Source organism: Anolis sagrei, chromosome 12 (assembly GCF_037176765.1).
Source record: "Anolis sagrei isolate rAnoSag1 chromosome 12, rAnoSag1.mat, whole genome shotgun sequence".
Taxonomy (NCBI): domain Eukaryota; kingdom Metazoa; phylum Chordata; class Lepidosauria; order Squamata; family Dactyloidae; genus Anolis; species Anolis sagrei.
In genome coordinates this window covers 22,019,116-22,046,550 of record NC_090032.1, presented here as the reverse complement: position 1 = coordinate 22,046,550, position 27,435 = coordinate 22,019,116, and the positions used below count along the sequence as shown (strand labels likewise).

General features: G+C 37.4%; 1 protein-coding gene across 1 annotated transcript; it reads left to right on the top strand.

The window, feature by feature from the left end:
* Positions 1 to 843: 843 nt before the first annotated feature.
* CTSF (cathepsin F) lies at positions 844 to 27,435 on the top strand. Its single transcript, XM_067472582.1, has 14 exons — positions 844 to 1,042; positions 7,600 to 7,710; positions 8,700 to 8,775; positions 11,422 to 11,516; positions 15,093 to 15,168; positions 15,247 to 15,360; positions 17,825 to 17,970; positions 20,445 to 20,541; positions 20,619 to 20,699; positions 23,437 to 23,556; positions 23,654 to 23,718; positions 25,420 to 25,510; positions 25,673 to 25,731; positions 27,008 to 27,435. The coding sequence occupies exons 1-14, from the start codon at positions 866 to 868 to the stop codon at positions 27,080 to 27,082; spliced, it is 1,383 nt and encodes a 460-aa protein (XP_067328683.1). The 5' UTR covers positions 844 to 865; the 3' UTR covers positions 27,083 to 27,435.

Here is a 27,435-nt window from a genome sequence, read left to right as displayed (position 1 = left end):
AAATATAGTATAAAATAAATGTTATAATAATATAGAAATATAAAATGTAATACAAAATAAATATAATGTTTAAGTATAATATAATATAATTATAATATAATAATATAATATACAAATAAGTATATAATATACAATAAATATAAAATAAATGTAATATAAAATGTGCAATATAAATATAAAACAAATATAATGTTATAATAATACAGAAATATAAAATGTAATACGAAATAAATATAATGTAAAATAAGTGTAATAATATAATAATGTAATATGTACAATAAATATAAAATAAATGTAATACGAAATAAATATGTTAAATAAGTATAATAATATAATATGTACAATAAATATAAAATAAATGTAATACGAAATAAGTATAATAATATAATATAATAATATATAATAATAATGTATATAATATATATAATAATAATGTATATAATATATATAATAATAATGTATATAATAATATACAATAAATATAAAATAAATGTAATTAAAATGTAGTACAATATAAATATAAAATAAATGTAATGTTATAATAATATAGAAATAAATATAATAAGAAACAAATAGAAATAGAATTTAGAAATATATTTGGTGGGAACTGCAGCCCAATCCAAAATGAATGAGACCTAGAAGAGGCTGGGCTTGTTTTGGTCCGAGCGCGATGACGTCAGACGCTCCAAGCCCCGAGTCTTCTCTGAAGTGGCTCCGCCCTCCATCCTGAGCCCACGCCCCTTTTTACTCAGATAGGCCAATCTCTTCAGAGGATTTCATCTGAAGGCCCCGCCCCTGGCAGTCGCCCCGCCCCTTTCTGGGTGGCCCCGCCTGCCGGAGCGGATTGGGCTCATTCGAGGTGAGGATGGCGAAGGCGGCGCATCTCCTGCTCCTCTTCTGCTGGGTTGGTCTCCTCGCAGCGACGTTGGAAGGCAGGCCGAGCGCGCAGGCCAAGGAGGCGGCTCGCTTCGCTGTGGGCCAAGCCGGCCTCCGAGGAGGGAAGGGCGGGAGCGTGTGGGCCCTCCGGTCCGCCAAGAGCCAGGTCCAGTATCGTTCTCCTCAGGGAGAGAGATGGGGACGAGGCATCTCCATATGACACCTTAGCATACCTCTTCCTAAGTATGAGACTCTCAGAATCCTATGAAGCATGGGAATACAAAATAAATAGAATATTAAATAGAATATAAAAGAAAATAAATATGAAATAAATATATTACATATAATATAAAGCAAAATAAATATATTAAATGTAATATAAAAGAAAATAAATATGAAATAAATATATTAAATATAATATAAAGCAAAATAAATATATTAAATGTAATATAAAAGAAAATAAATATAATATAAATATATTAAAGATAATATAAAACCAAATAAATATATTAAATATAATATAAAGCAAAATAAATATATTAAATGTAATAGAAAACCAAATAAATATAATATAAATATATTAAATATAATATAAAGCAAAATAAATATATTAAATATAATATAAAGCAAAATAAATATATTAAATGTAATATAAAAGAAAATAAATATGAAATAAATATATTAAATATAATATAAAGCAAAATAAATATATTAAATGTAATATAAAAGAAAATAAATATGAAATAAATATATTAAATATAATATAAAGCAAAATAAATATATTAAATGTAATAGAAAAGAAAATAAATATAATATAAATATATTAAAGATAATATAAAACCAAATAAATATATTAAATATAATATAAAGCAAAATAAATATATTAAATGTAATAGAAAACCAAATAAATATAATATAAATATATTAAATATAATATAAAGCAAAATAAATATATTAAATGTAATATAAAGCAAAATAAATATATTAAATGTAATATAAAAGAAAATAAATATGAAATAAATATATTAAATATAATATAAAGCAAAATAAATATATTAAATGTAATAGAAAAGAAAATAAATATAATATAAATATATTAAAGATAATATAAAACCAAATAAATATATTAAATATAATATAAAGCAAAATAAATATATTAAATGTAATAGAAAAGAAAATAAATATAATATAAATATATTAAAGATAATATAAAACCAAATAAATATATTAAATATAATATAAAGCAAAATAAATATATTAAATGTAATAGAAAACCAAATAAATATAATATAAATATATTAAATATAATATAAAGCAAAATAAATATATTAAATATAATATAAAGCAAAATAAATATATTAAATGTAATAGAAAACCAAATAAATATAATATAAATATATTAAATATAATATAAAGCAAAATAAATATATTAAATGTAATATAAAACCAAATAAATATAATATAAATATATTAAATATAATATAAAGCAAAATAAATATATTAAATGTAATATAAAAGAAAATAAATATGAAATAAATATATTAAATATAATATAAAGCAAAATAAATATATTAAATGTAATATAAAACCAAATAAATATAATATAAATATATTAAATATAAAGCAAAATAAATATATTAAATGTAATATAAAACCAAATAAATATAATATAAATATATTAAATATAATATAAAGCAAAATAAATATATTAAATGTAATATAAAAGAAAATAAATATGAAATAAATATATTAAATATAATATAAAGCAAAATAAATATATTAAATGTAATATAAAAGAAAATAAATATGAAATAAATATATTAAATATAATATAAAGCAAAATAAATATATTAAATGTAATATAAAACCAAATAAATATAATATAAATATATTAAATATAAAGCAAAATAAATATATTAAATGTAATATAAAACCAAATAAATATAATATAAATATATTAAATATAATATAAAGCAAAATAAATATATTAAATGTAATATAAAAGAAAATAAATATGAAATAAATATATTAAATATAATATAAAGCAAAATAAATATATTAAATGTAATAGAAAAGAAAATAAATATGAAATAAATATATTAAATATAATATAAAGCAAAATAAATATATTAAATGTAATATAAAACCAAATAAATATAATATAAATATATTAAATATAAAGCAAAATAAATATATTAAATGTAATATAAAACCAAATAAATATAATATAAATATATTAAATATAATATAAAGCAAAATAAATATATTAAATGTAATATAAAAGAAAATAAATATGAAATAAATATATTAAAGATAATATAAAACCAAATAAATATATTAAATGTAATAGAAAACAAAATAAATATGAAATAAATATATTAAAGATAATATAAAGCAAAATAAATATATTAAATGTAATAGAAAACAAAATAAATATGAAATAAATATATTAAATATAAAGCAAAATGAATATATTAAATATATTATAAATATGAAATAAATATATTAAATATAATATAAAACCAAATAAATATGAAATAAATACATCAAATATAATATAAAACCAAATAAATATATTAAATGTAATAGAAAACAAAAGAAATATAAAATAAGTATATTAAATATATAAAGCAAAATAAATATGAAATAAATATATTATAAAACAAAATAAATATAAAATAACTATAAGAGAGAATATTAAATATAATATAAAACAAAATAACTATAAGATAGATATATTAAATATAATATAAACAAAATAAATACAAAATAACTATAATATAAAATAGATATAATATTAATTATAATATAATACAAAATAACTATAATATTAAATAGATATAAAATTACATATAATATAAAACAAAATAAGTACAAAATAACTATAATATAAAATAGATATAAATTATAATATAAAATAAATATATAATAGAACATAAATATAACATTAATATGATAATAAAAGATAATATTAAATATATGACATATCATATAATATGAAATATAAAATAAGCATAATATAAAATATAATATGAAATAAATATAATATAATATAAATATTTGAAATGTAACATAAATATAATATGAAATGTAATATATAATAAATACAATATGAAATAAATATAATATAAAATAAGTATAATGTGAAATGTAATATAAAATAAATGTAATATAAAATATTATATTTCATGCAAATTCCACACCAGTTGAGAGAGTAAAGAACATTGGGATGTCTGTGCTGGAGGAAACACATGAAATCTAGGATGGAATTGTCCTCTGTTTGCTGTGTGCCATAGAGAAGAGTGGGAAAGGGTTAAGGGAGAGGCAATGGGCGGGGTCATGCAAATTACATACCATTGGAGAGATGTGGAAACACTGGGGTGTCTGTAGGGGAGGAAACACATACAATCTAGGATTGTATGTCCCGTTTGCTGTGTGCCATAGAAAATTGTCCCATTTGCTGTGTGCCATAGAAAAGTATAGAAAAGGGTTAAGGGAGAGACAGTGTGCGGTGTCATGCAAATTAGAAACCAATAGAGAGAGTAAGAAACACTGGGATGTCTGTGGTGGAGGAAACACATCAAATCTAAGATGGAATTGTTCTCTGTTTGCTGTAGAAAAGAGTAGGAAACCGTCAAGGGAGAGGCAATGGGCAGGGTCATGCAAATTAGAAATTAATAGAGAGAGCAAGGAACACTGGGATGCCTGTGGTGGAGGAAACACATCAAATCTAAGATGGAATTGTTCTCTGTTTGCTGTAGAAAAGAGTAGGAAAGCGTTAAGGGAGAGGCAATGGGCGGGGTCATGCAAATTAGAAACCAATAGAGAGAGCAAGGAACACTGGGATGTCTGTGGTGGAGGAAACACATAAAATCTAAGATGGAATTGTCCTCTGTTTGTTGTGTGCCATAGAAAAGAGTAGGAAAGCGTTAAGGGAGAGGCAATGGGCGGGGTCATGTAACCAATAGAGAGAGTAAGAAACACTGGGATGCCTGTGGTGGAGGAAACACATACAATCTAGGATGAAAGTCTTCCCTTGGGTGGTGGGTGGTTTTGTAGGTAGGCGGCTTGAAGGGCTGTTTCCGCCGCTCTCTGCTCCCGGGTTTCATGCCTTTGCGGCTCAGGAGCCTCTCCTAATTGGATTGGCAATCCGCTTGCCTTGAAGTAATTACTCTGGATGGATTTCTCCCCGGTGAGCGGCTTGTGGAGCGCCTACGTGTGGGAATCTGCCGCTCTCTAATTAACGGGCTCGTTAGCCACCCCGCACCGCCATTGACCTTCTGCTGTATTGATCCTGATTGCTGCCGACGAGCGGCAAAGAGATTGAGATTGGCGAGGTGTTAATGCGCTTCAGGCGCTCCAGAAGTAGGTCAGGAATGTTGTGAATTCTGACTCCCTGCACAACATATCGTGACTTTGAAATCACACGCCTTTCTCTTCCTGTGACCAGAATGTGTTCCGTTGCAGATCTGACAATCCCAAAGGTCCACCATCTCTCTCCTTCCCACAGAGAAGAGAGCTGGATGTGCCAGACTCCTCTGGTCTGCCACACTTTTTGGGTTGTAAGAAGGTCTCTTATATAGCAATATTTCTTGCTGTTGTACGAGAGTTGAATGAAAAGTAGTGCCTCCCCCTTCGTAACTCCTCAACAGATGGCAGTACTGGTATGCGGCAGGTACTGGCTTGTTCAGTAGACTCTCCTCTACAGTTCCATTTTGGCGGGAAGCCTTAGCATTGAACAGTTGTGTTGTTAAAGTGCGAAGTAAGGAACCCTGCACAGACGGTCGGTCAATGCGACTTAAGCAACGTATGCGGCAGGTACTGGCTCGTTCAGTAGACTCTCCTCTACAGTTCCATTTTGGCGGGAAGCCTTAGCATTGAACAGTTGTGTTGTTAAAGTGCGAAGTAAGGAACCCTGCACAGACGGTCGGTCAATGCGACTTAAGCAACGTATGCGGCAGGGACTGGCTCGTTCAGTAGACTCTCCTCTACAGTTCCATTTTGGTGGGAAGCCTTAGCATTGAACGGTTGTGTTGTTAAAGTGTGAAGTATGGAACCCTGCGCAGACAGTCGGTGGCAGAAATGTATCCAATTGTCTGGTGATTATGTGGAAAAGCAAATAGTAGTTGTTCATTGTTGGCAGAAATGTATCCAATTGTCTGGTGATTATGTGGGAAAGCGAATAGTGTTTGAGAGAACCTGAGACGCCAGTTGCGGAAACAGAGTGTCGACTTCTTCCATAACAGCTTCAGAAAACTTGTTCATCGTTGGGAGAAACGTATCCAATTGTCTGGTGATTATGTGGAAAAGTGAATAGTGGTTGTTCATGGTTGGGAGAAACGTATCCAATTGTCTGGTGATTATGTGGAAAAGCGAATAGTGATTGAGAGAACTTGAGACGCTGGTTGCGGAAACAGTGTCGACTTCTTCTGTGACGGCTTCAGCAAACTTGTTTATGTGGAAAAGCGAATAGTGGTTGTTCATGGTTGGCAAAAATGTATTCAATTGTCTGGTGATTATGTGGAAAAGTAAATAGTGATTGAGGGAACCTGAGATGCTGGTTGTGGAAACAGAGTGTCGACTTCTTCCGTAACAGCTTCAGAAAAATTGTTCATCGTTGGGAGAAACGTATCCATTTGTCTGGTGATTATGTGGAAAAGCGAATAGTAGTTGTTCATCGTTGGGAGAAACGTATCCAATTGTCTGGTGATTATGTGGAAAAGCGAATAGTAGTTGTTCATTGTTGGGGGAAACGTATCCAATTGTCTGGTGATTATGTGGAAAAGAGAATAGTAGTTGTTCATTGTTGGGAGAAACGTATCCATTTGTCTGGTGATTATGTGGAAAAGCGAATAGTAGTTGTTCATCGTTGGGAGAAATGTACTCAATTGTCTGGTGATTATGTGGAAAAGTGAATAGTAGTTGTTCATTGTTGGGGGAAACGTATCCAATTGTCTGGTGATTATGTGGAAAAGCGAATAGTGGTTGAGAGAACTGTGAGACTCTGGTTGCGGAAACAGAGTGTCGACTTCTTCCGCGACGGCTTCAGAAAACGTGTTCATTGTTGGCAGAAATGTATCCAATTGTCTGGTGATTATGTGGAAAAGCGAGTAGTGGTTGTTCATCATTGGCAGAAACGTATCCAATTGTCTGGTGATTATGTGGGAAAGTAAATAGTGATTGAGAGAACCTGAGACGCTGGTTGCGGAAACAGAGTGTCGACTTCTTCCGTGACGACTTCAGAAAATTTGTTCATGGTTGGCAGAAATGTATCCAATTGTCTGGTGATTATGTGGAAAAGCGAATAGTAGTTGTTCATTGTTGGCAGAAATGTATTCAATTGTCTGGTGATGATGTGGAAAAGCGAATAGTGGTTGAGAGAACCTGAGACGCTGGTTGCGGAAACAGAGTGTCGACTTCTTCTGTAACAGCTTCAGAAAACTTGTTCATTGTTGGGAGAAACGTATCCAATTGTCTGGTGATTATGTGGGAAACCGAATAGTGATTGAGAGAACCTGAGACGCTAGTTGCGGAAACGGAGTGTCGACGTCTTCTGTGACGGCTTCAGAAAACTTGTTCATCATTGGGAGAAACGTATCCAATTGTCTGGTGATTGTGTGGAGTACATACGGTATGTGCAATACTTTGCCTCCTTCCAGGACACAATTTTTTCCGCCGTTCCTGTCCCAAATCCTATTTGAAAATACGCTTGTTCGCTTCCAGGTGGTCGACGGGATCAAGTATTACCTGGACGTTGCCTTATTGAGGAGTGAATGCGGAACGAGCGAGTCGGAGGCCGGCGGTTGCCTCTCCGTCGCCGAACCCGAGCACACGGTAGGAACTGGTTTCCTTCTCCGAAATCATTACCGTTAAAAATACCTTTCTAAGATGTGTATATTTATTTTTCCCCCCAGCGATAGAAGTATCATGCTACAGTCGAAACGGCGCGCCCGCTCACATGCTGCCTTGTGACCCGGGCTCAGCTGAATCCCTTTTGGCCGCACTTCCTCTCCAAACAAGGGCAGCTCAGTGGGATGGTCAGATGACCGAGGATAATCCCGAGAGAAGGGAAGGGGAGAAAAACCAATCTCGGCCGTTGCCAAATCATCGTCCCCAACTTCCCCAATTTTAGATTTGGGACTCCGTTTTACTTGGGGGTGTGCACGACTCAAAACAACTTCAGTTTTGTCTTAATTAATATTTTGGAAAATGGAATTTCGGAACTGTAACAAAACTCTCAACATTTCATTATACATGGCAGTTCCTAATTGGTTCTGTCATAAAGTTCAGAATGCCCTTTGATTGTAGGTGAACTGTAAATCCCAGCAACTACAACTCCCAAATGTCAAGGTCTATTTCCCCCCAAACTCCATCTGTGTTCATATTTGGGCATATGAAATATTTGTACCAAATTGGGTCCAGATCCATCATTGAGTCCACAGTGCTCTCTGGATGTAGGTGAACTACAACTCCCAAACTCAAGGTCAATGCCCACCAACCCCTGCTAGTGTTTTCTGTTCGTCGTGGGAGTTCTGTGTGCCACGTTTGGTTCAATTCCATCATTGGTGGAGTTCAGAATGCTCTTTGATTGTAGGTGAACTATAAATCCCAGCAACTACAACTCCCAAATGACAAAATCATACTTTTTTGAGTGATGGTCACATCTTTGTTTAGTGAGACGTTTTGTTGGTGATTTTGTTCATGGGTTCTTTTGTTTTTAAGGTACTCATGACGCACGGAACATTTTTGTATATATAGATAGAATTGTGGGCTGCTTTGTGCAATGCTTCTATTTGTGTTTTCTCCCTCCTCTCTCCTCCCAGTCATGCCAGTTTGAAGTCTGGACCCAGCCCTGGGCCGACCGGAAGGAACTGGTGAAGCAAGACTGCCGCCCGGCCGGTAAGTCGGGTCCGACTCCGTCCTCTCGGGCTCGTAAATAAAGGGATGTAGGCGGGGCTCACACCTCGCCTCCACCTGATAGTTCTCGCTACAAGCTCACAAAGACGTTGTTGTTGCTAAAATATTATTTCCTTTGTTGAGCCTCAGTTTCCCCTGGAGTTGGAATGGGTTCCTTCTTGTATTGTTTCCGGTGGGAGGGAACCTTAGTCGGACCCTGTTCCTTTAAGAAACCCCCCGGAGTCATCCTTATTTATGTATTTATTTATGTATTTATTTATTTACGACATTTATGTGGCGCCATTCTCACCCCAAAGGAGACTCAGAGCAGCTTACAAGATATATATATATATATGTGTTGTTGTTGTTCATTCGTTCAGTCGTTTCCGACTCTTCATGACCTCATACAGACATACAATATATTATTGTTGTTTTGTTGTTGTTGTTATATATACAATATATTATATTATTAGCATAGTACAATGTCAGTATTATATATTAGTATATTGTACTACACCATTAGAACAGACTTAAAAATCCAAAAAATACACCATATATACATATACACATGCACACATTCATACACACACACACATATATATATATGCTCAAGCAGACACAAATATACACATCTACAGTACATACATATACACATATACATATATACACAAGCATACACAAATTACCTATATACACACACACTTACATGGATGCACAAATACATTTGCCTATTACATATATACACACACATACACACATGCATGTTTACATGCACATTTACATGCACACATACATTTGCCTATTATGTATATACACACACATTCATATACACATGCACACATACATTTGCCTATTATGTATATACACACACATTCATATACACATGCACACATACATTTGCCTACTACATATATACACACACATACACACATGCATGTTTACATGCACATTTACATGCACACATACATTTGCCTATTATGTATATACACACACATACATATACACATGCACACATACATTTCCCTATTACATATATATATATACACATGCACATTTACACGCACACATACATTTGCCTATTACATATATACACACACATACCTATACACATGCACACATACATTTGCCTATTATATATATACACACACATACATCTACACATGCACACATACATTTCCCTATTACATATATACACACACATACATATACACATGCACATTTACATACACGCATACATTTCCCTATTACATATATGCACACACATACCTATACACATGCACACATACATGCACGTTTACATACACACATACATTTGCCTATTACATATATACACATACACATGCACACATGCATGCACGTTTACATGCACACATACATTTGCCTATTAGATATATACACACATGCATGTTTACATGCACATTTACATGCACACATTTGCCTATTTTATATATATACACACAGATACATATACACATGCACGCATACATGCACGTTTACTTGCACACATTTGCCTATTACATATATACAGACATACATATACACATGCACACATACATGCATGTTTACATGTACACATACATTTGCCTGTTACATATATACACACACATGCACGTTTACATGCACGTTTACATGCACACATACATTTGCTTATTACATATATACACACACATACCTATACACATGCACGTATACATGCACATTTACATGCACACATACATTTGCCTATTACATATATACACATGCACACATACATACATACATGCACGTTTACATGCACACATACATTTCTTTATTTCATACCCCAGCCTCTGACCTGGAATAAGTACATGAGCTCTGGTTCCCATCTAAACTCCTTCAGAGGTTGATTCTTCAATCGTTGCAACATACAAATATTTACAGTTCTGCAGATGGCAGAGAGCAAGCACACTGCAGAGTCTTGGTCAGAGTTAGCAGAGATTTCATAATCCCAGCCACTGACCTTGAATAAGCACACTTGAACTCTGTCTTTCATCCAATCTCCTTTGGAGGTTGATTCTATTTACAATTATTTACAACCTCACAACCTCTGAGGATGCTTGCCACAGATGCAGGCGAAATGTCAGGAGATAATGCTTCTAGATACTAACAGCACCCCTGCTAGGTAGGCATGGGACTCAATCTTCCCTCACCCCTCCTCCAACTGCACCATAGGATTGCCTGTCTCCAAGGCAAGCGGTTCTGATCCAAAAAAAAAAACCCACTGCAGAGTCTTGGTCACAGTGAGTACAGAGTTTCAGTGTCTTGGTCACAGTGAGTACAGAGTTTCAGAGTCTTGGTCACAGTGAGTACAGAGTTTATAGCACAGCCTCTTGGGCTTGTTTAGTAGCTCGCCGCTTGGATAAGCACACCTGAGCTCTGGCTTTCATCCCAACTCCTTTGATTCTTTGGTTGCTTGTACATACTACTAGAACGTGGCCATACAACCCGAAAAACCTACAAACAACCCAGGATCTCGGAGTGTTAGCAGAGTCAATAGTGTCAACACAACAGCGAAAAAGGGGGAAAGCAAAGCAAAGCAATGCAAGACGAGCAGAAAAGTGTCCAAAATGACCAAAAAGCCGTCAAGGAATGGTCTCGGAAGTTCCTTTTTCTCTTCTCTTCCTCCTCCAGAGCCCTCTGAGATCGCCCAGTTGTCGGAATGGGGAGCTTGGGAGGTGCTTCACCCCAAAACTCCGGATACGGAGGAGGAGGAGAAGCACTTGCAGGTAGGTGCCCGACTAGACTCTGTTGCGGGGGTGAACGAGAAGACGAGCAAAACACACACAGCACCACTGCTAGGTAGGCATGTGAATCAATCTTCCCAAGGCCTCACTCCTCCTCAAGCTGCACAATGGGATTGTCTGTTTCCAAGGCAAGCGGTTCTGATCCAAAAAAACCAAAAAACCACTGCAGAGTCTTGGTCACAGTGAGTACAGAGTTTCAGAGTCTTGGTCACAGTGAATGCAGAGTTTCAGAGTCTTGGTCACAGTGAGTACAGAGTTTCAGAGTCTTGGTCACAGTGAGTACAGAGTTTCAGAGTCTTGGTCACAGTGAGTACAGAGTTTCAGAGTCTTGGTCACAGTGACTACAGAGTTTCAGAGTCTTGGCCACAGTGAATACAGAGTTTCAGAATCTTGGTCACAGTGAGTACAGAGTTTCAGAGTCTTAGTCACAGTGACTACAGAGTTTCAGAGTCTTGGTCACAGTGACTACAGAGTTTCATAGTCTTGGTCACAGTGAGTACAGAGTTTCAGAGTCTTGGTCACAGTGACTACAGTGTTTCAGAGTCTTGGTCACAGTGAGTACAGAGTTTCAGAGTCTTGGTCACAGTGAGTACAGAGTTTCAGAGTCTTGGTCCCAGTGAGTACAGAGTTTCAGAGTCTTGGTCACAGTGAGTACAGAGTTTCAGAGTCTTGGTCCCAGTGAGTACAGACTTTCAGAGTCTTGGTCACAGTGGGTACAGAGTTTCAGAGTCTTGGTCACAGTGAGTACAGAGTTTCAGAGTCTTGGTCACAGTGAGTACAGAGTTTCAGAGTCTTGGTCCCAGTGAGTACAGAGTTTCAGAATCTTGGTCACAGTGAGTACAGAGTTTCAGAGTCTTGGTCCCAGTGAGTACAGAGTTTCAGAGTCTTGGTCCCAGTGAGTACAGAGTTTCAGAGTCTTGGTCCCAGTGAGTACAGAGTTTCAGAGTCTTGGTCACAGTGAGTACAGAGTTTCAGAGTCTTGGTCCCAGTGAGTACAGAGTTTCAGAGTCTTGGTCCCAGTGAGTATAGAGTTTCAGAGTCTTGGTCACAGTGAGTACAGAGTTTCAGAGTCTTGGTCCCAGTGAGTACAGAGTTTCAGAGTCTTGGTCACAGTGAGTACAGAGTTTCAGAGTCTTGGTCCCAGTGAGTACAGAGTTTCAGAGTCTTGGTCCCAGTGAGTACAGAGTTTCAGAGTCTTGGTCCCAGTGAGTACAGAGTTTCAGAGTCTTGGTCACAGTGAGTACAGAGTTTCAGAGTCTTGGTCCCAGTGAGTACAGAGTTTCAGAGTCTTGGTCCCAGTGAGTACAGAGTTTCAGAGTCTTGGTCACAGTGAGTACAGAGTTTCAGAGTCTTGGTCCCAGTGAGTACAGAGTTTCAGAGTCTTGGTCACAGTGAGTACAGAGTTTCAGAGTCTTGGTCCCAGTGAGTACAGAGTTTCAGAGTCTTGGTCCCAGTGAGTACAGAGTTTCAGAGTCTTGGTCACAGTGAGTACAGAGTTTCAGAGTCTTGGTCCCAGTGAGTACAGAGTTTCAGAGTCTTGGTCACAGTGAGTACAGAGTTTCAGAGTCTTGGTCACAGTGAGTACAGAGTTTCAGAGTCTTGGTCCCAGTGAGTACAGAGTTTCAGAGTCTTGGTCACAGTGAGTACAGAGTTTCAGAGTCTTGGTCCCAGTGAGTACAGAGTTTCAGAGTCTTGGTCACAGTGAGTACAGAGTTTCAGAGTCTTGGTCCCAGTGAGTACAGAGTTTCAGAGTCTTGGTCCCAGTGAGTACAGAGTTTCAGAGTCTTGGTCACAGTGAGTACAGAGTTTCAGAGTCTTGGTCACAGTGAGTACAGAGTTTCAGAGTCTTGGTCCCAGTGAGTACAGAGTTTCAGAGTCTTGGTCCCAGTGAGTACAGAGTTTCAGAGTCTTGGTCACAGTGAGTACAGAGTTTCAGAGTCTTGGTCCCAGTGAGTACAGAGTTTCAGAGTCTTGGTCCCAGTGAGTACAGAGTTTCAGAGTCTTGGTCACAGTGAGTACAGAGTTTCAGAGTCTTGGTCCCAGTGAGTACAGAGTTTCAGAGTCTTGGTCACAGTGAGTACAGAGTTTCAGAGTCTTGGTCCCAGTGAGTACAGAGTTTCAGAGTTTTGGTCCCAGTGAGTACAGAGTTTCAGAGTCTTGGTCCCAGTGAGTACAGAGTTTCAGAGTCTTGGTCACAGTGAGTACAGAGTTTCAGAGTCTTGGTCCCAGTGAGTACAGAGTTTCAGAGTCTTGGTCACAGTGAGTACAGAGTTTCAGAGTCTTGGTCACAGTGAGTACAGAGTTTCAGAGTCTTGGTCCCAGTGAGTACAGAGTTTCAGAGTCTTGGTCCCAGTGAGTTCAGAATTTCAGAATCTTGGTCACAGTGAGTACAGAGTTTCAGAGTCTTGGTCACAGTGAGTACAGAGTTTCAGAGTCTTGGTCACAGTGAGTATAGAGTTTCAGAGTCTTGGTCACAGTGAGTACAGAGTTTATAGCACAGCCTCTTGGGCTTGTTTAGTAGCTCGCCGCTTGAATAAGCACACTTGAGCTCCGGCTTTCATCCCAACTCCTTTGATTCTTCAGTTGCTCGTACATACTTCTAGAACATGGCCGTACAACCCGAAAAACCTACAACAAACTAGCGATTCCTGCCATGACACTACATACAACTCTTTATAGGTCTGCTATCACTATACAGAGATACTAACAACCCTAGAAAGACACTCACATGACAAGGATGGCGATGGATTATCGATACAGGGAAATCGTGGCAAAGAGTCAAACATGGCAGAGAGCAAGCACATGGCAAAGAGGAAACACTACAGAGTCTTGGTCACCATTAGCAGAAAGGCAGTGGGCGGAGTCATGCAAATTCCATCGCAGTGGGTACACTGGGATGTCTGTGGTGGAGGAAGCACATGAAATCTAGGATGGAATTGTCCTCTCCTCTGTTCGCCGTGTGCCATAAAAAAGAGTAGGAAAGGGTGGATAGATCATGTAAATTCCACACCAATGGAGAGAGTCAGGAACACTTGGATGTATGTGGTGGAGGAAGCACCTGAAATCTAAGATGGAATTGTCCTCTGCTGTGTGCCGTAGAAAAGAGTAGGAAAGGGTGAAGGGAGAGGCAAGTGGGTGGGGTCATGCAAATTCCACACTAGTGGAGAGAGCCAGGAACACTGGGATGTCTGTGGTGGAGTAAGCACATGAAATCTAGGGTGGAATTGTCTTCTGTTTGCCGTCTGCCATAGAAAAGAGTAGGAAAGGGTGAAGGGAGAGGCAGTGGGTGGGGTCATGCAAATTCCACACCAATAGAGTCAGGAACACTGGGATGTCTGTGGTGGAGTAACCACATGAAATCTAGGGTGGAATTGTCCTCTGTTCACCATGTGCCGTAGAAAAGAGTAGAAATGGGTTAAGGGAGAGGCAGTGGGCGGGGGAGTGCAAATTCCACACTAGTGGAGAAAGTTAGGAACACTCAGATGTCTGTGGTGGAGAAAAAAATTATTATTGTGGGTGAGGGTTTATTTATTGTGGCTCGTCCCTTTTCCTCCACAGGGCGATACCCTCCGCCAGATCTCCCTTTTCAAGGACTTTGTGGCCACCTATCAGAAGAGCTACAAGGACCAAAGGGGTGAGCCAAGGGGCGGTCCAATTGTCACGCTTCTGCTCTTTAATTAAGACAATTAATTAATCGCCTTCTTCCGCGCAGAGGCCAAGAAGCGCTTCCAGATCTTCGTTGAGAACTTGGAGAAGGCCCGAGTCATCCAGCAGCTGGACCGCGGCAACGCCGAATACGGAGTCACCAAATTCAGCGACTTAACAGGTAATTAAGGCGAATGGGAGGGACCCCAAAGGCTATCCAGTCCACCCCAAAGCAGAAGAGAGCGGGGCGAAGATAGTCCCAAAATATAAAGGCGGCTTAAGTCCGTAAGCAAAACTTAAACAGGAATACGAAACAAGAACGTGGAGAACTCCCAAAATGCTAAAATCCAAAAGCAAGACTTGAAACGAGAATTCGAGAACACAGGCCTAGCTCTACTTGAAAGCCACGTTGCCTGAACTGAGTGGCCTTGAAACAGGAATTCGAGAACGCAGGCCTAGCTCTACTTGAAAGCCACGTTGCCTGAACTGAGTGGCCTTGAAACAAGAATTTGAGAACGCAGGCCTAGCTCTACTTGAAAGCCACGTTGCCTGAACTGAGTGGCCTTGAAACAAGAATTCGAGAACGCAGGCCTAGCTCTACTTGAAAGCCACGTTGCCTGAACTGAGTGGCCTTGAAACAAGAATTTGAGAACGCAGGCCTAGCTCTACTTGAAAGCCACGTTGCCTGAACTGAGTGGCCTTGAAACAAGAATTCGAGAACGCAGGCCTAGCTCTACTTGAAAGCCACGTTGCCTGAACTGAGTGGCCTTGAAACAAGAATTCGAGAACGCAGGCCTAGCTCTACTTGAAAGCCACGTTGCCTGAACTGAGTGGTCTTGAAACAAGAATTCGAGAACGCAGGCCTAGCTCTACTTGAAAGCCACGTTGCCTGAACTGAGTGGCCTTGAAACAAGAATTCGAGAACGCAGGCCTAGCTCTACTTGAAAGCCACGTTGCCTGAACTGAGTGGCCTTGAAACAAGAATTTGAGAACGCAGGCCTAGCTCTACTTGAAAGCCACGTTGCCTGAACTGAATGCGGAGTGCCCGTTCGCTCCTAATAAACAGACATGAAAAGCATGACGTCTGCCCTGGAATTTCTGCATCTCACAAAGTCAACCGTAGCCGAATAATAATGATAATAATTATTATAACAAACAACAACAATAATTTTATTTCTTACCCACCTCTTGGCTTATGTGAAGCTTGTTGTCCATTAATAATAATAAAAATAATAGTAAAAATAGGGCTACAAACTGGACATAAGCCATGAAAAGAGTAAGAAATAAAATAATAGTTATTATTATTATTGATGGATTGAAGCTGGGAGGGTAAGAATAATAATAATTATGATTATTATTAATGTACTACAGGCTGGAAACAATAATAATAATATATTAAATCCTGTTATTATTATTATTATTATTATTATTATTATTATTATTTTATTTCTTACCTTCCTCTTGGTTTATGTCCAGCTTGTAGCCCATTAATAATAATAATAATAGTAATAATAATAATAATAATAATAATAATTTCTTACTGTCTTGGCTTATGTCCAGTTTGTAGCCCTATTATTATTATTATTATTATTATTATTTTATTTCTTACCCTCCTCTTGGCTTACGTCCAGCTTGTAGCCCATTAATAATGTTGTTGTTGTTGTTTATAATAATAATAATAATAATAATAATAATTTTATTTCTTACCTTCTGCTTGGCTTCTGCCCAGCTTGTAGCCCATTATTATTGTTATTATTATTATTATTTTATTTGTTACCTTCCTCTTGGCTTATGTCCAGTTTGTAGTCCATTAATAATAGTAATAATAATAATAATAATAATAATAATTTTTGTTTTGTTTTGTTCTGTTAAAAATGTAATACAATGTTCTGGTTGCGGATAACACGATAAATAATAATAATAATAATAATAATAATAATAATAATTTTATTTCTTACCCTCCTCTTGGCTTCTGTCCAGCTTGTAATAATTTTATTTCTTACCCTTCTCTTGGGTTATGTCGAGTTTGTAGCCCTATAATAATAATAATAATAATAATAATTATTATTATTATTATTATTATTTCTTATCTTCTGTCCAGCTTGTAGCCCATTAATAATAATAATAATAATAATAATAATAATAATAATAATTTTATTTCTTACCCTCTTGGCTTATGTCAAGTTTGTAGCTCTATTATTATTATTATTATTATTATTATTATTATTATTATTATTTCCCTCTTTTTGGCTTATGTCCAGCTTGTAGCCCATTAATATTTATTATTATTATTATTATTATTATTATTATTATTATTATTATTTTATTTCTTACCAGCCTCTTGGCTTATGTCCAGCTTGTAGCCCACTTGTAGTACACCAATAATAATGTAGTACACTTGTAGTACACATTATTATTATTTCTATTATTTCTTACCCTCCTCTTGGCTTATGTCCAGTCTGTAGTCCATTAATAATAATAATAATAAATCTATTTATTTTATTTCTTACCTGCCTCTCCTTATGGATTGAAACCGGTTCCAGCATAATTAAAACACATCAACATTGTCAAAATGTGATCAAGATGCATGTTAGCATGTGCTTCTGTAAAACATACATCTTCTCACCTGTTTCCTCTCCTTCCAGAGGAGGAGTTCCGCACCCTGTACTTGAACCCGCTGCTGGCCAAGCGGCCCACCCGGCCCATGGAAGTGGCCCCGACCTCGAGGGACCCAGCTCCGGAGGAATGGGACTGGAGGGACTACGGGGCTGTCACGGCCGTCAAGGACCAGGTGCGGCATCACCATGCCTATTATTACCCAGACCCTCCCGACAGATGGCCAGCCAGCCTGTTGAAGGAGCATCCATCATCATCATCATTATTATTATTATTATTATTATTTAGGCACTGGACTCTCTGCCACATTGTTGGATTATCAAATGTCTAGATGTCATCGGGGTTTGTGAAAATGTTAGAACAAGCCACTCAAGGGGGTCCCAGTGGTGATCGGCACACTGGGTGCAGCGCCTCAAGACCTTGGCCTGCACTTGAACACCATCTGTCAGCTAATAATAATAATAATAATAATAATAATAATAATAATAATAAAGCATTTGACTCACTTCCACATTGTTGGATTATCAAATGTCTAGATGTCATCGGGGTTTGTGAAAATGTTAGAACAAGCCACTTAAGGGGGTCCCAGTGGTGATAGGCACACTGGGTGCAGTGCCTCAAGACCTTGGCCTGCACTTGAACACAATCACTGCCACATTGTTGGATTATCAAATGTCTAGATGTCATTGGGGTTTGTGAAAATGTTAGAACAAGCCAGTAAAGGTAGTCCCAGTGGTGATCGGCACACTGGGTGCAGCGCCTCAAGACCTTGGCCTGCACTTGAACACCATCTGTCAGCTAATAATAATAATAATAATAATAATAATAATAATAATAATAAAGCATTTGACTCACTTCCACATTGTTGGATTATCAAATGTCTAGATGTCATCGGGGTTTGTGAAAATGTTAGAACAAGCCACTTAAGGGGGTCCCAGTGGTGATAGGCACACTGGGTGCAGTGCCTCAAGACCTTGGCCTGCACTTGAACACAATCACTGCCACATTGTTGGATTATCAAATGTCTAGATGTCATTGGGGTTTGTGAAAATGTTAGAACAAGCCAGTAAAGGTAGTCCCAGTGGTGATCGGCACACTGGGTGCAGCGCCTCAAGACCTTGGCCTGCACTTGAACACAATTGGTGCCGACAAAATCACCACCTATCTGCTACAAAAGGCCACCTTACTGGGATCCGCACGCATTATTCGCCGACACGTCACACAGTCCTAGACACTTGGGAAGTGTCCGACGTGTGATCCAAGACATATACACATGCACACACATACATATACATATCCACATACATACATATATAAACACAAATATGCATATAGACAAGCACACATGTATACACAATATGCATGTACACATATAAACACAAATATAAACACAAATAATGCAAATGTAATAATGCCAGTAATAGAGTAAAATAATAAATGTAATAACAATAATACTAAAGTAAAATAATAAATGTAATAATAATAATAATAGAGTAAAATAAATGTAATAATAATAATAATAATAATAATAGCGTAAAATAAATGTAATAAATAGAGGAAAATAATGCAAATGTAATAATACCAATAATAGAGGAAAATAATAAATGTAATAACAATAATACTAAAGTAAAATAATAAATGTAATAATAATAATAATAATAATAATAATAATAAAGTAAAATAAATGTAATAATAATAATAATAATAGAGTAAAATAAATGCAATAAAATAATAATAGAGGAAAATAATGCAAATGTAATAATGCCAGTAATAGAGGAAAATAATAAATGTAATAACAATAATACTAAAGTAAAATAATAAATGTAATAATAATAATAAAGTAAAATAAATGTAATAATAATAATAATAATAATAATAGAGTAAAATAAATGCAATAAAATAATGATAGAGGAAAATAATGCAAATGTAATAATGCCAGTAATAGAGGAAAATAATAAATGTAATAACAATAATACTAAAGCAAAATAACAAATGTAATAATAATAATAATAATAATAGAGTAAAATAAATGTAATAATATAATAATAGAGTAAAATAAATGCAATAAAATAATGATAGAGGAAAATAATGCAAATGTAATAATGCCAGTAATAGAGGAAAATAATAAATGTAATAACAATAATACTAAAGCAAAATAACAAATGTAATAATAATAATAATAATAATAGAGTAAAATAAATGTAATAATATAATAATAGAGTAAAATAAATGCAATAAAATAATGATAGAGGAAAATAATGCAAATGTAATAATGCCAGTAATAGAGGAAAATAATAAATGTAATAACAATAATACTAAAGTAAAATAATAAATGTAGTAATAATAATAATAGAGTAAAATAAATGCAATAAAATAATAATAGAGGAAAATAATGCAAATGTAATAATGCCAGTAATAGAGGAAAATAATAAATGTAATAAAAATAATAGTAATAACAGAGTAAAATAATAAATAACTTTGACTCGAGTATAAGCCGAGGGCAGCTTTTTCAACCTAAAAAAGGGGCAGAAAAACTAGGCTTATACTCGAGTATATACAGGAAATAAATAATATAGGACCACAAAGGAAGGCACTGTCAAAGCTTTCCCGACAGATGACCATCCCGCCTCGTGTTCTCTCTCCGCGCAGGGGGCTTGTGGATCCTGCTGGGCGTTCTCGGTCACGGGGAACGTGGAAGGGCAGTGGTTCCTGCAGAAGGGCTCCCTGGTGTCGCTCTCGGAGCAAGGTAGGGAGGGAGCCGGCCCTGCGAGGGAGGCGCACGTGGGGCTCCCGTCCCATCATTAATGTGCACATCCTTTGCAGAATTGCTCGACTGCGACGCCTTGGACCAGGCCTGCGGAGGGGGGCTGCCTTCCAACGCCTACGAAGCCATCGAGGGTCTGGGTGAGTCTGGACAGGGCGGGGATTCTTGACCCTACGGATGTCCCGGTCCTCAAACACTCTCTGCTTCATTCGGAAGAATGCTGCGCTCGCAGAGCTCAAGTGGTTTTGTAATTTGGTGTCGATGTTGACGTCTGTACACAGTCCACGTTTCGCAGGCATATAGCAGGGTTGAGAGGACAATGACATTATCAACAAGCACCTTGATTTTCCTATAGATGTCCCAGTCCTCAAACACTCTCTGCTTCATTCAGAAAAAAGCTGCGCTCGCAGAGCTCAGGTGGTGTTGTATTTCAGTGTTCACATCTGTAGACAGTCCACGTTTCGCAGGCATATAGCAGGGCTGAGAGGACAATGACATTATCAACAAGCACCTTGATTTTCCTATAGATGTCCCAGTCCTCAAACACTCTCTGCTTCATTCGGAAAAAAGCTGCGCTCGCAGAGCTCAGGAGGTGTTGTATTTTGGTGTCAATGTTGATGTCTGTAGACAGTCCACGTTTTGCAGGCATAGAGCAGGGTTAGGAGGACAGTGACATTATCAACAAGCACCTTGGTCTCCCTACGGATGTCCCAGTCCTCAAACACTCTCTGCTTCATTCAGAAGAATGCTGTGCTCGCAGAGCTCAAGTGGTTTTGTATTTCAGTGTCAATGTTGACGTCTGTAGACTGTCCACGTTTCACAGGTATATAGCAAAGTTGAGAGGACAATGACATTATCAACAACCACCTTGGTCTCCCTACGGATGTCCCGGTCCTCAAACACTCTCTGCTTCATTTGGAAAAAAGCTGCACTCGCAGAGCTCAGGCGGTGTTGTATTTCGGTGTCGATGTTGACGTCTGTAGACTGTCCACGTTTCACAGGCATATAGCAGAGTTGAGAGGACAATGGCATTATCAACAAGCACCTTGATTTTCCTACAGATGTCCCAGTCCTCAAACACTCTCTGCTTCATTCGGAAAAAAGCTGCGCTCGCAGAGCTCAGGTGGTGTTGTATTTCAGTGTTCACGTCTGTAGACAGTCCATGTTTCGCAGGCATATAGCAGGGTTGAGAGGACAATGACATTATCAACAAGCACCTTGATTTTCCTATAGATGTCCCAGTCCTCAAGCACTCTCTGCTTCATTCGGGAAAAAGCTGCGCTCGCAGAGCTCAGGTGGTGTTGTATTTCAGTGTTGACGTCTGTAGACAGTCCACGTTTCGCAGGCATATAGCAGGGTTGAGAGGACAATGACATTATCAACAAGCACCTTGATTTTCCTATAGATGTCCCAGTCCACAAACACTCTCTGCTTCATTCGGAAAAAAGCTGCGCTCGCAGAGCTCAGGAGGTGTTGTATTTTGGTGTCAATGTTGATGTCTGTAGACAGTCCACGTTTTGCAGGCATAGAGCAGGGTTAGGAGGACAGTGACATTATCAACAAGCACCTTGGTCTCCCTACGGATGTCCCAGTCCTCAAACACTCTCTGCTTCATTCGGAAAAAAGCTGCGCTCGCAGAGCTCAGGTGGTGTTGTATTTCGGTGTCGATGTTGACGTCTGTAGACTGTCCACGTTTCACAGGCATATAGCAGAGTTGAGAGGACAATGGCATTATCAACAAGCACCTTGATTTTCCTATAGATGTCCCAGTCCTCAAGCACTCTCTGCTTCATTCGGAAAAAAGCTGCACTCGCAGAGCTCAGGCGGTGTTGTATTTCGGTGTGGAAAATATGGTTGGGGCAATCACACATCCCTGTTTGACACCCGATTCCACCTTAAATGGATAATAATAATAATAATAATAATAGGAGCAACTCCATTGGCCATCCAGTCCAACCCCCTTCTACCAAACAGAAAAAGCGCAATCAGAGCACCCCAACAGATGGCCAGCCTGCTTTTGTTTTAACAACAAAAATAAATATAATGAATAATAGTAATAGTAATAGAATAATAATATAATATAATTAGTAATAATAATAGTAATAGAATAATAATGTAATTAATAGTTATAGTAATATAATAATAGTAGAATATAATTAATAGAAATATAATAATAGTAGTAATATAACAATATAATTAATAGAAATATAATAATAGTAATGTAACAATAATATAATTAATAGTAATATAATAAAAAAATTAATAGTAATAGTATAATAATAATAGTAATAGTAATGTAATAATAATATAATTAATAGAAATATAATAATAGTAACATAATAATAGTAATAATAATGTATTAATAATATAAATAGTAATATAATAATAGTAATAGTAATGTAATAATAATATAATTAATAGAAATATAATAATAGTAATAATAATGTATTAATAATATAAATAGTAATATAATAATAGTAATAGTAATGTAATAATAATATAATTAATAGTAATATAATAATAGTAATATAATAATAAAATTAATAGTAATAGTACTATAATAATAATAGTAATGGTAATGTAATAATATAATTAATAGTAATATTATAATAATAGTAATAATAATATAATATAATTAATAGAAATATAATAATAGTAATAATAATGTAATAATAATATAATTAATAGAAATATAATAATAATAATAATAATAATAATAATAATAATAATAATAGTAATATAATATTAATAATACAACCAACACATTCAGAAAAAGACTGACCGTGTCTGTTATGGAACTCCAATATGCCGATGATAACGTAGTCTGTGCACATTCATTTTGATGCAGACCTCCTTCCTTCCTTTCCCTTTTCCCAGGCGGCCTGGAGACGGAGGGCGACTACAGCTACGAGGGCTTTGAGCAGAAATGTAACTTCTCCAAGGAGAAGGTGGCCGTTTACATCAACAGCTCCGTGGCCATCTCTCGGGACGAGAAAGGTCCGTTTCGACTTGGGACCGTTTTGAGCGCGACTGCAGGGATTGGCGGGGCATTCCTCCCCTGATTTGAACCTCGTTCTTTCTTTCGTTCTTTCAGAGATCGCCGCCTGGCTGGCCAAGCACGGGCCCATCTCCATCGCCCTCAACGCCTTCGCCATGCAGGTAGAGTGATCCTCTTTCCCCTGCCTTTCATTACAATATATATATTTATATTTATTTATATATATATATATATTTAAATTCCATGTAAATATTCAATACTTGCCATAAATATTCATATCCTTCTCTGCGTCGTGAGAAACGGGACCCAGGAGCCTCAGTCCTGAGTCAGAAGCAAAAATAACAAGATTATTATTATTATTATTATTATTATTATTATTATACCAGCATCTCCATGAATCAATTGAGTTAATATAGTATTATTATTATTATTGTTAGTGGAGATGAGCGCCAACCCCTAATCAGACTCAACTAGACTTAATGTCAGGGGAAAACCTTTATTATTATTATTATTATTGTTGTTGTTCATTTGTTCAGTCGTCTCCGACTCTTCGTGACCTCATGGACCAGTCCACGCCAGAGCTCCCTGTCGGCCGTCACCACCCCCAGCTCCTTCAAGGTCAGTCCAGTCACTTCAAGGATGCATTATTATTATTATTATTATTATTATTATTATTATTCACAACGAAATGAGTCCACAGCTGACACTCTGCTGGCTGTTCTAATATTTTCACAAACCCCGATGACATCTAGACATTTGATAATTCAACAATGTGGCAGTGAGACAAATGCTATTATTATTATGCCAGTTGTTTCTCTGCAGTCCTGCTGTTGTTGTTGTTATTATTATTATTATGAGACCAATGTCTCTTATACACACACACACACACACACACACACACACACACACACACACTAGCTGTACCCGCCACGTGTTGCTGTGGCCAACCTTCCCCCTATCTCCCCCTCTTTCCCTCCTTCCTTCACTCCCTCTTTCCTTCCTTCCTTCCCGCCTTTCCTTCTCTCCTTCCTTCCTTCTCTATCGCTTTCCTTCCTTCCCCCTTTTTCTTTCTCTTCTGCTGTCTCTCTTTTCTTCCTTCTCTCTTTCCTTCTTTCCTTCCCTCCCTCTTTCTCTACATCTTATCCCCTTCCTTCGCTCCTTCTTTCCTTCCTTCTTCTTTTTTCTCTTCTGCTGTCTCTCTTTTCTTCCTTCTCTCTCTCCATCTTTCCTTCCCTCCCTCTTTCTCTACATCTTCCCCCCTTCCTTTGCTCCTTCTTTCCTTCCTTCTTTCCATTTTTTCTTTCCTTCTTTCCTTCCTTCTCTAACTTTCCTTCCTCCCCCCTTTTTCTTTCCCTCCCTCTTTCTCTCCTTTCTTCCTTTTCTACCTCCTTCCTTCCTTCCTTCTCCCTTTCCTTCTTTCTTTCCCTCCCTCTTTCTCTCCTTTCTTCCTTTTCTACCTCATTCCTTCCTTCCTTTGGTGGAGGGGGAGGGGGAGGAGGGGAGGATGGTGTATGGGTGGGTAGGGGCGGGGCGGCGAAGGGAGGGGCGTGGCTCCCACGGAGGGGGCGTGGTCCGGCCATGTGCGCGCGCCGGGCGGCTCGCGCCGGGACGCCTCTGCGCATGTTCTGTTTGTTTTTGTGATTGTGAGTTTGTTGTCATGTTGTTTGGAATTGTGATGAGTGTTGTGCATACCTTGTGGTTTGAGGAATGTGTACGGCAAGTTTGGTGATTTTTCGTCCGGGGGTTTTTGCGTTTTGCAGCCCCTAACGACGCCCTTTTGCATTTTATATATATAGATATATATCTCACACACACATACAATACCTATATTTTCAATTATGTTCAATTCCCATTTTCTGCAGTTCTATCGGAAGGGCGTCTCCCATCCGTTCTTCCTCCTTTGCAACCCGTGGATGATAGACCATGCCGTCCTCTTGGTGGGCTATGGCACGCGTAAGTACAACACCCATCGCTCGTCTACTATCCTCTGTCTTGACTTCAGGTTGGAATAGTGTTGTTCCAAAGCCAATTCGTGATCAGATCAATGGCTGCATCAATTGATCGATTGATTGATTGATAAATATCAATGAAATGAACGTGCCTTCCCTTTCCCAGGTGGGACGCTTCCGTTCTGGGCCATCAAGAACAGTTGGGGCGAAGACTGGGGAGAAAAGGTACGCCCAAAGCTGATTATTATAATAATAGTAAATCATTCTAATACTAATAATAGATACATATTCGCTTGTTTGTGGAGATAAAAAGGGGGATATAATAATAATAATAATAGATACTCGCAGGAACACCTCAGCAAGCAAGAGTCCAAAAGTGGCAGGCTAAAACCTGGAAGCTCAACCTATGGTTTGCTGTGAGTTTTTCGAGCTTTCTGGCCATGTTCTAGAAGCATTCCCTCCTGACGTTTCACTCACATCTATGGCAGGCATCCTCAGAAGTTGTGGGTGGGAGAAAGAACTCTTGTTTGCTGGAGGGAAGTGTGAATGTTGCCATTGGTCAGCTTGATTAGCACCGAATGGCCTTGCAGCTTCGAAGCCTGGCTGCGTCCTGCCTGGGGGAATCCTTTGTTGGGAGGTGTTAGCCTGGAAAAATCACAGCAACGCAGTGATTCCAGACATGAAAGCTTTTGACAACACAGGATGTATTCCTTTCCTTTTTCTTCCTTTATCCGATTTGTTGTCGATCTGCTTTGTTGTTGGTAAACAAGATATAAATAAACATAATAATAGTAATAATAATAATTCTTTGTCGCTGTGAGTTTTCCGGGCTGTCTGGCCATGTTCCTGAAGCATTATATCCTAATAATAATAATAATAATAATAATATTTCAGACTGTAGGATCTATATAGAATCATAGAATCAAAGAGTTGGAAGAGACCTCATGGGCCATCCAGTCCAGCCCCATTCTGCCAAGAAGCAGGAATAGTGCATTCAAATCACCCCTGACAGATGGCCATCCAGCCTCTGCTTAAAAGCCTCCAAAGAAGGAGCCTCCGCCACAGTCCGGGGCAGAGAGTTCCACTGCTGAACGGCTCTCACAGTCAGGAAGTTCTTCCTCATGTTCAGATGGAATCTCTTCTCTTGTAGTTTGAAGCCATTGTTCCATTGCGTCCTAGTCTCCAAGGAAGCAGAAAACAAGCTTGCTCCCTCCTCCTCCTCCCTGTGGCTTCCTCTCACATATTTATCCATGGCTATCATATCTCCTCTCAGCCTTCTCTTCTTCAGGCTAAACATGCCCAGTTCCCTGAGCCAGTCCTCATAGGGCTTGTTCTCCAGACCCTTGATAGAAAATATTAAATAACCACTCACAAGCCGGTTTTGCTTTGAAATGGATATATTGCTTGTATCTCTGCAGCAAAGAAAGGGAGATTCAGAACACTTTTTACTATTATTGTTGTTGCTATTATTATTATGATGTCTCCCCTTTTTTTCCCCCAGGGCTACTATTATTTGTACCGCGGAAGCCGAGCCTGTGGCATGAACACCATGTGTAGCTCCGCCGTCGTGGATTAATTAGCAACCAGGGATTAATTAATTTGATGTCTCCGAAATGACCAAGACTCAACTCTCTCCAATCGGAGCGTTTATCTGGGAATCAAAGAGCCACGGACAAACAAACATAGGACTCGTTTTGGAAACGCAGTATTTATTCTGAGAGGAAATTATTATTTTCTCTGAAATTAGGTCAAAACTTAAACCCTGTTTATTTGGAAGGCTAATAATAATAATAATAATAATAATAATAATGAAGTCGAAGAACCGGATTCGGGACTCAGCAAGCAATGGGTTAGGAAGGTGATGATTATAATTATTATTATGATTATTAAGTATATATTTCAATTCAATCTTTCCAGTTTTTTTCACAT

Bases quoted from the DNA above. Each gene is read 5' to 3' on its own strand.
- CTSF (XM_067472582.1), top strand. From the start codon at position 866: ATGGCGAAGGCGGCGCATCTCCTGCTCCTCTTCTGCTGGGTTGGTCTC. The intron at 20,542-20,618 runs GTAGGGAGGGAG...CATCCTTTGCAG, and splicing joins GGTGTCGCTCTCGGAGCAAG to AATTGCTCGACTGCGACGCC. The intron at 25,511-25,672 runs GTAAGTACAACA...TCCCTTTCCCAG, and splicing joins CTTGGTGGGCTATGGCACGC to GTGGGACGCTTCCGTTCTGG.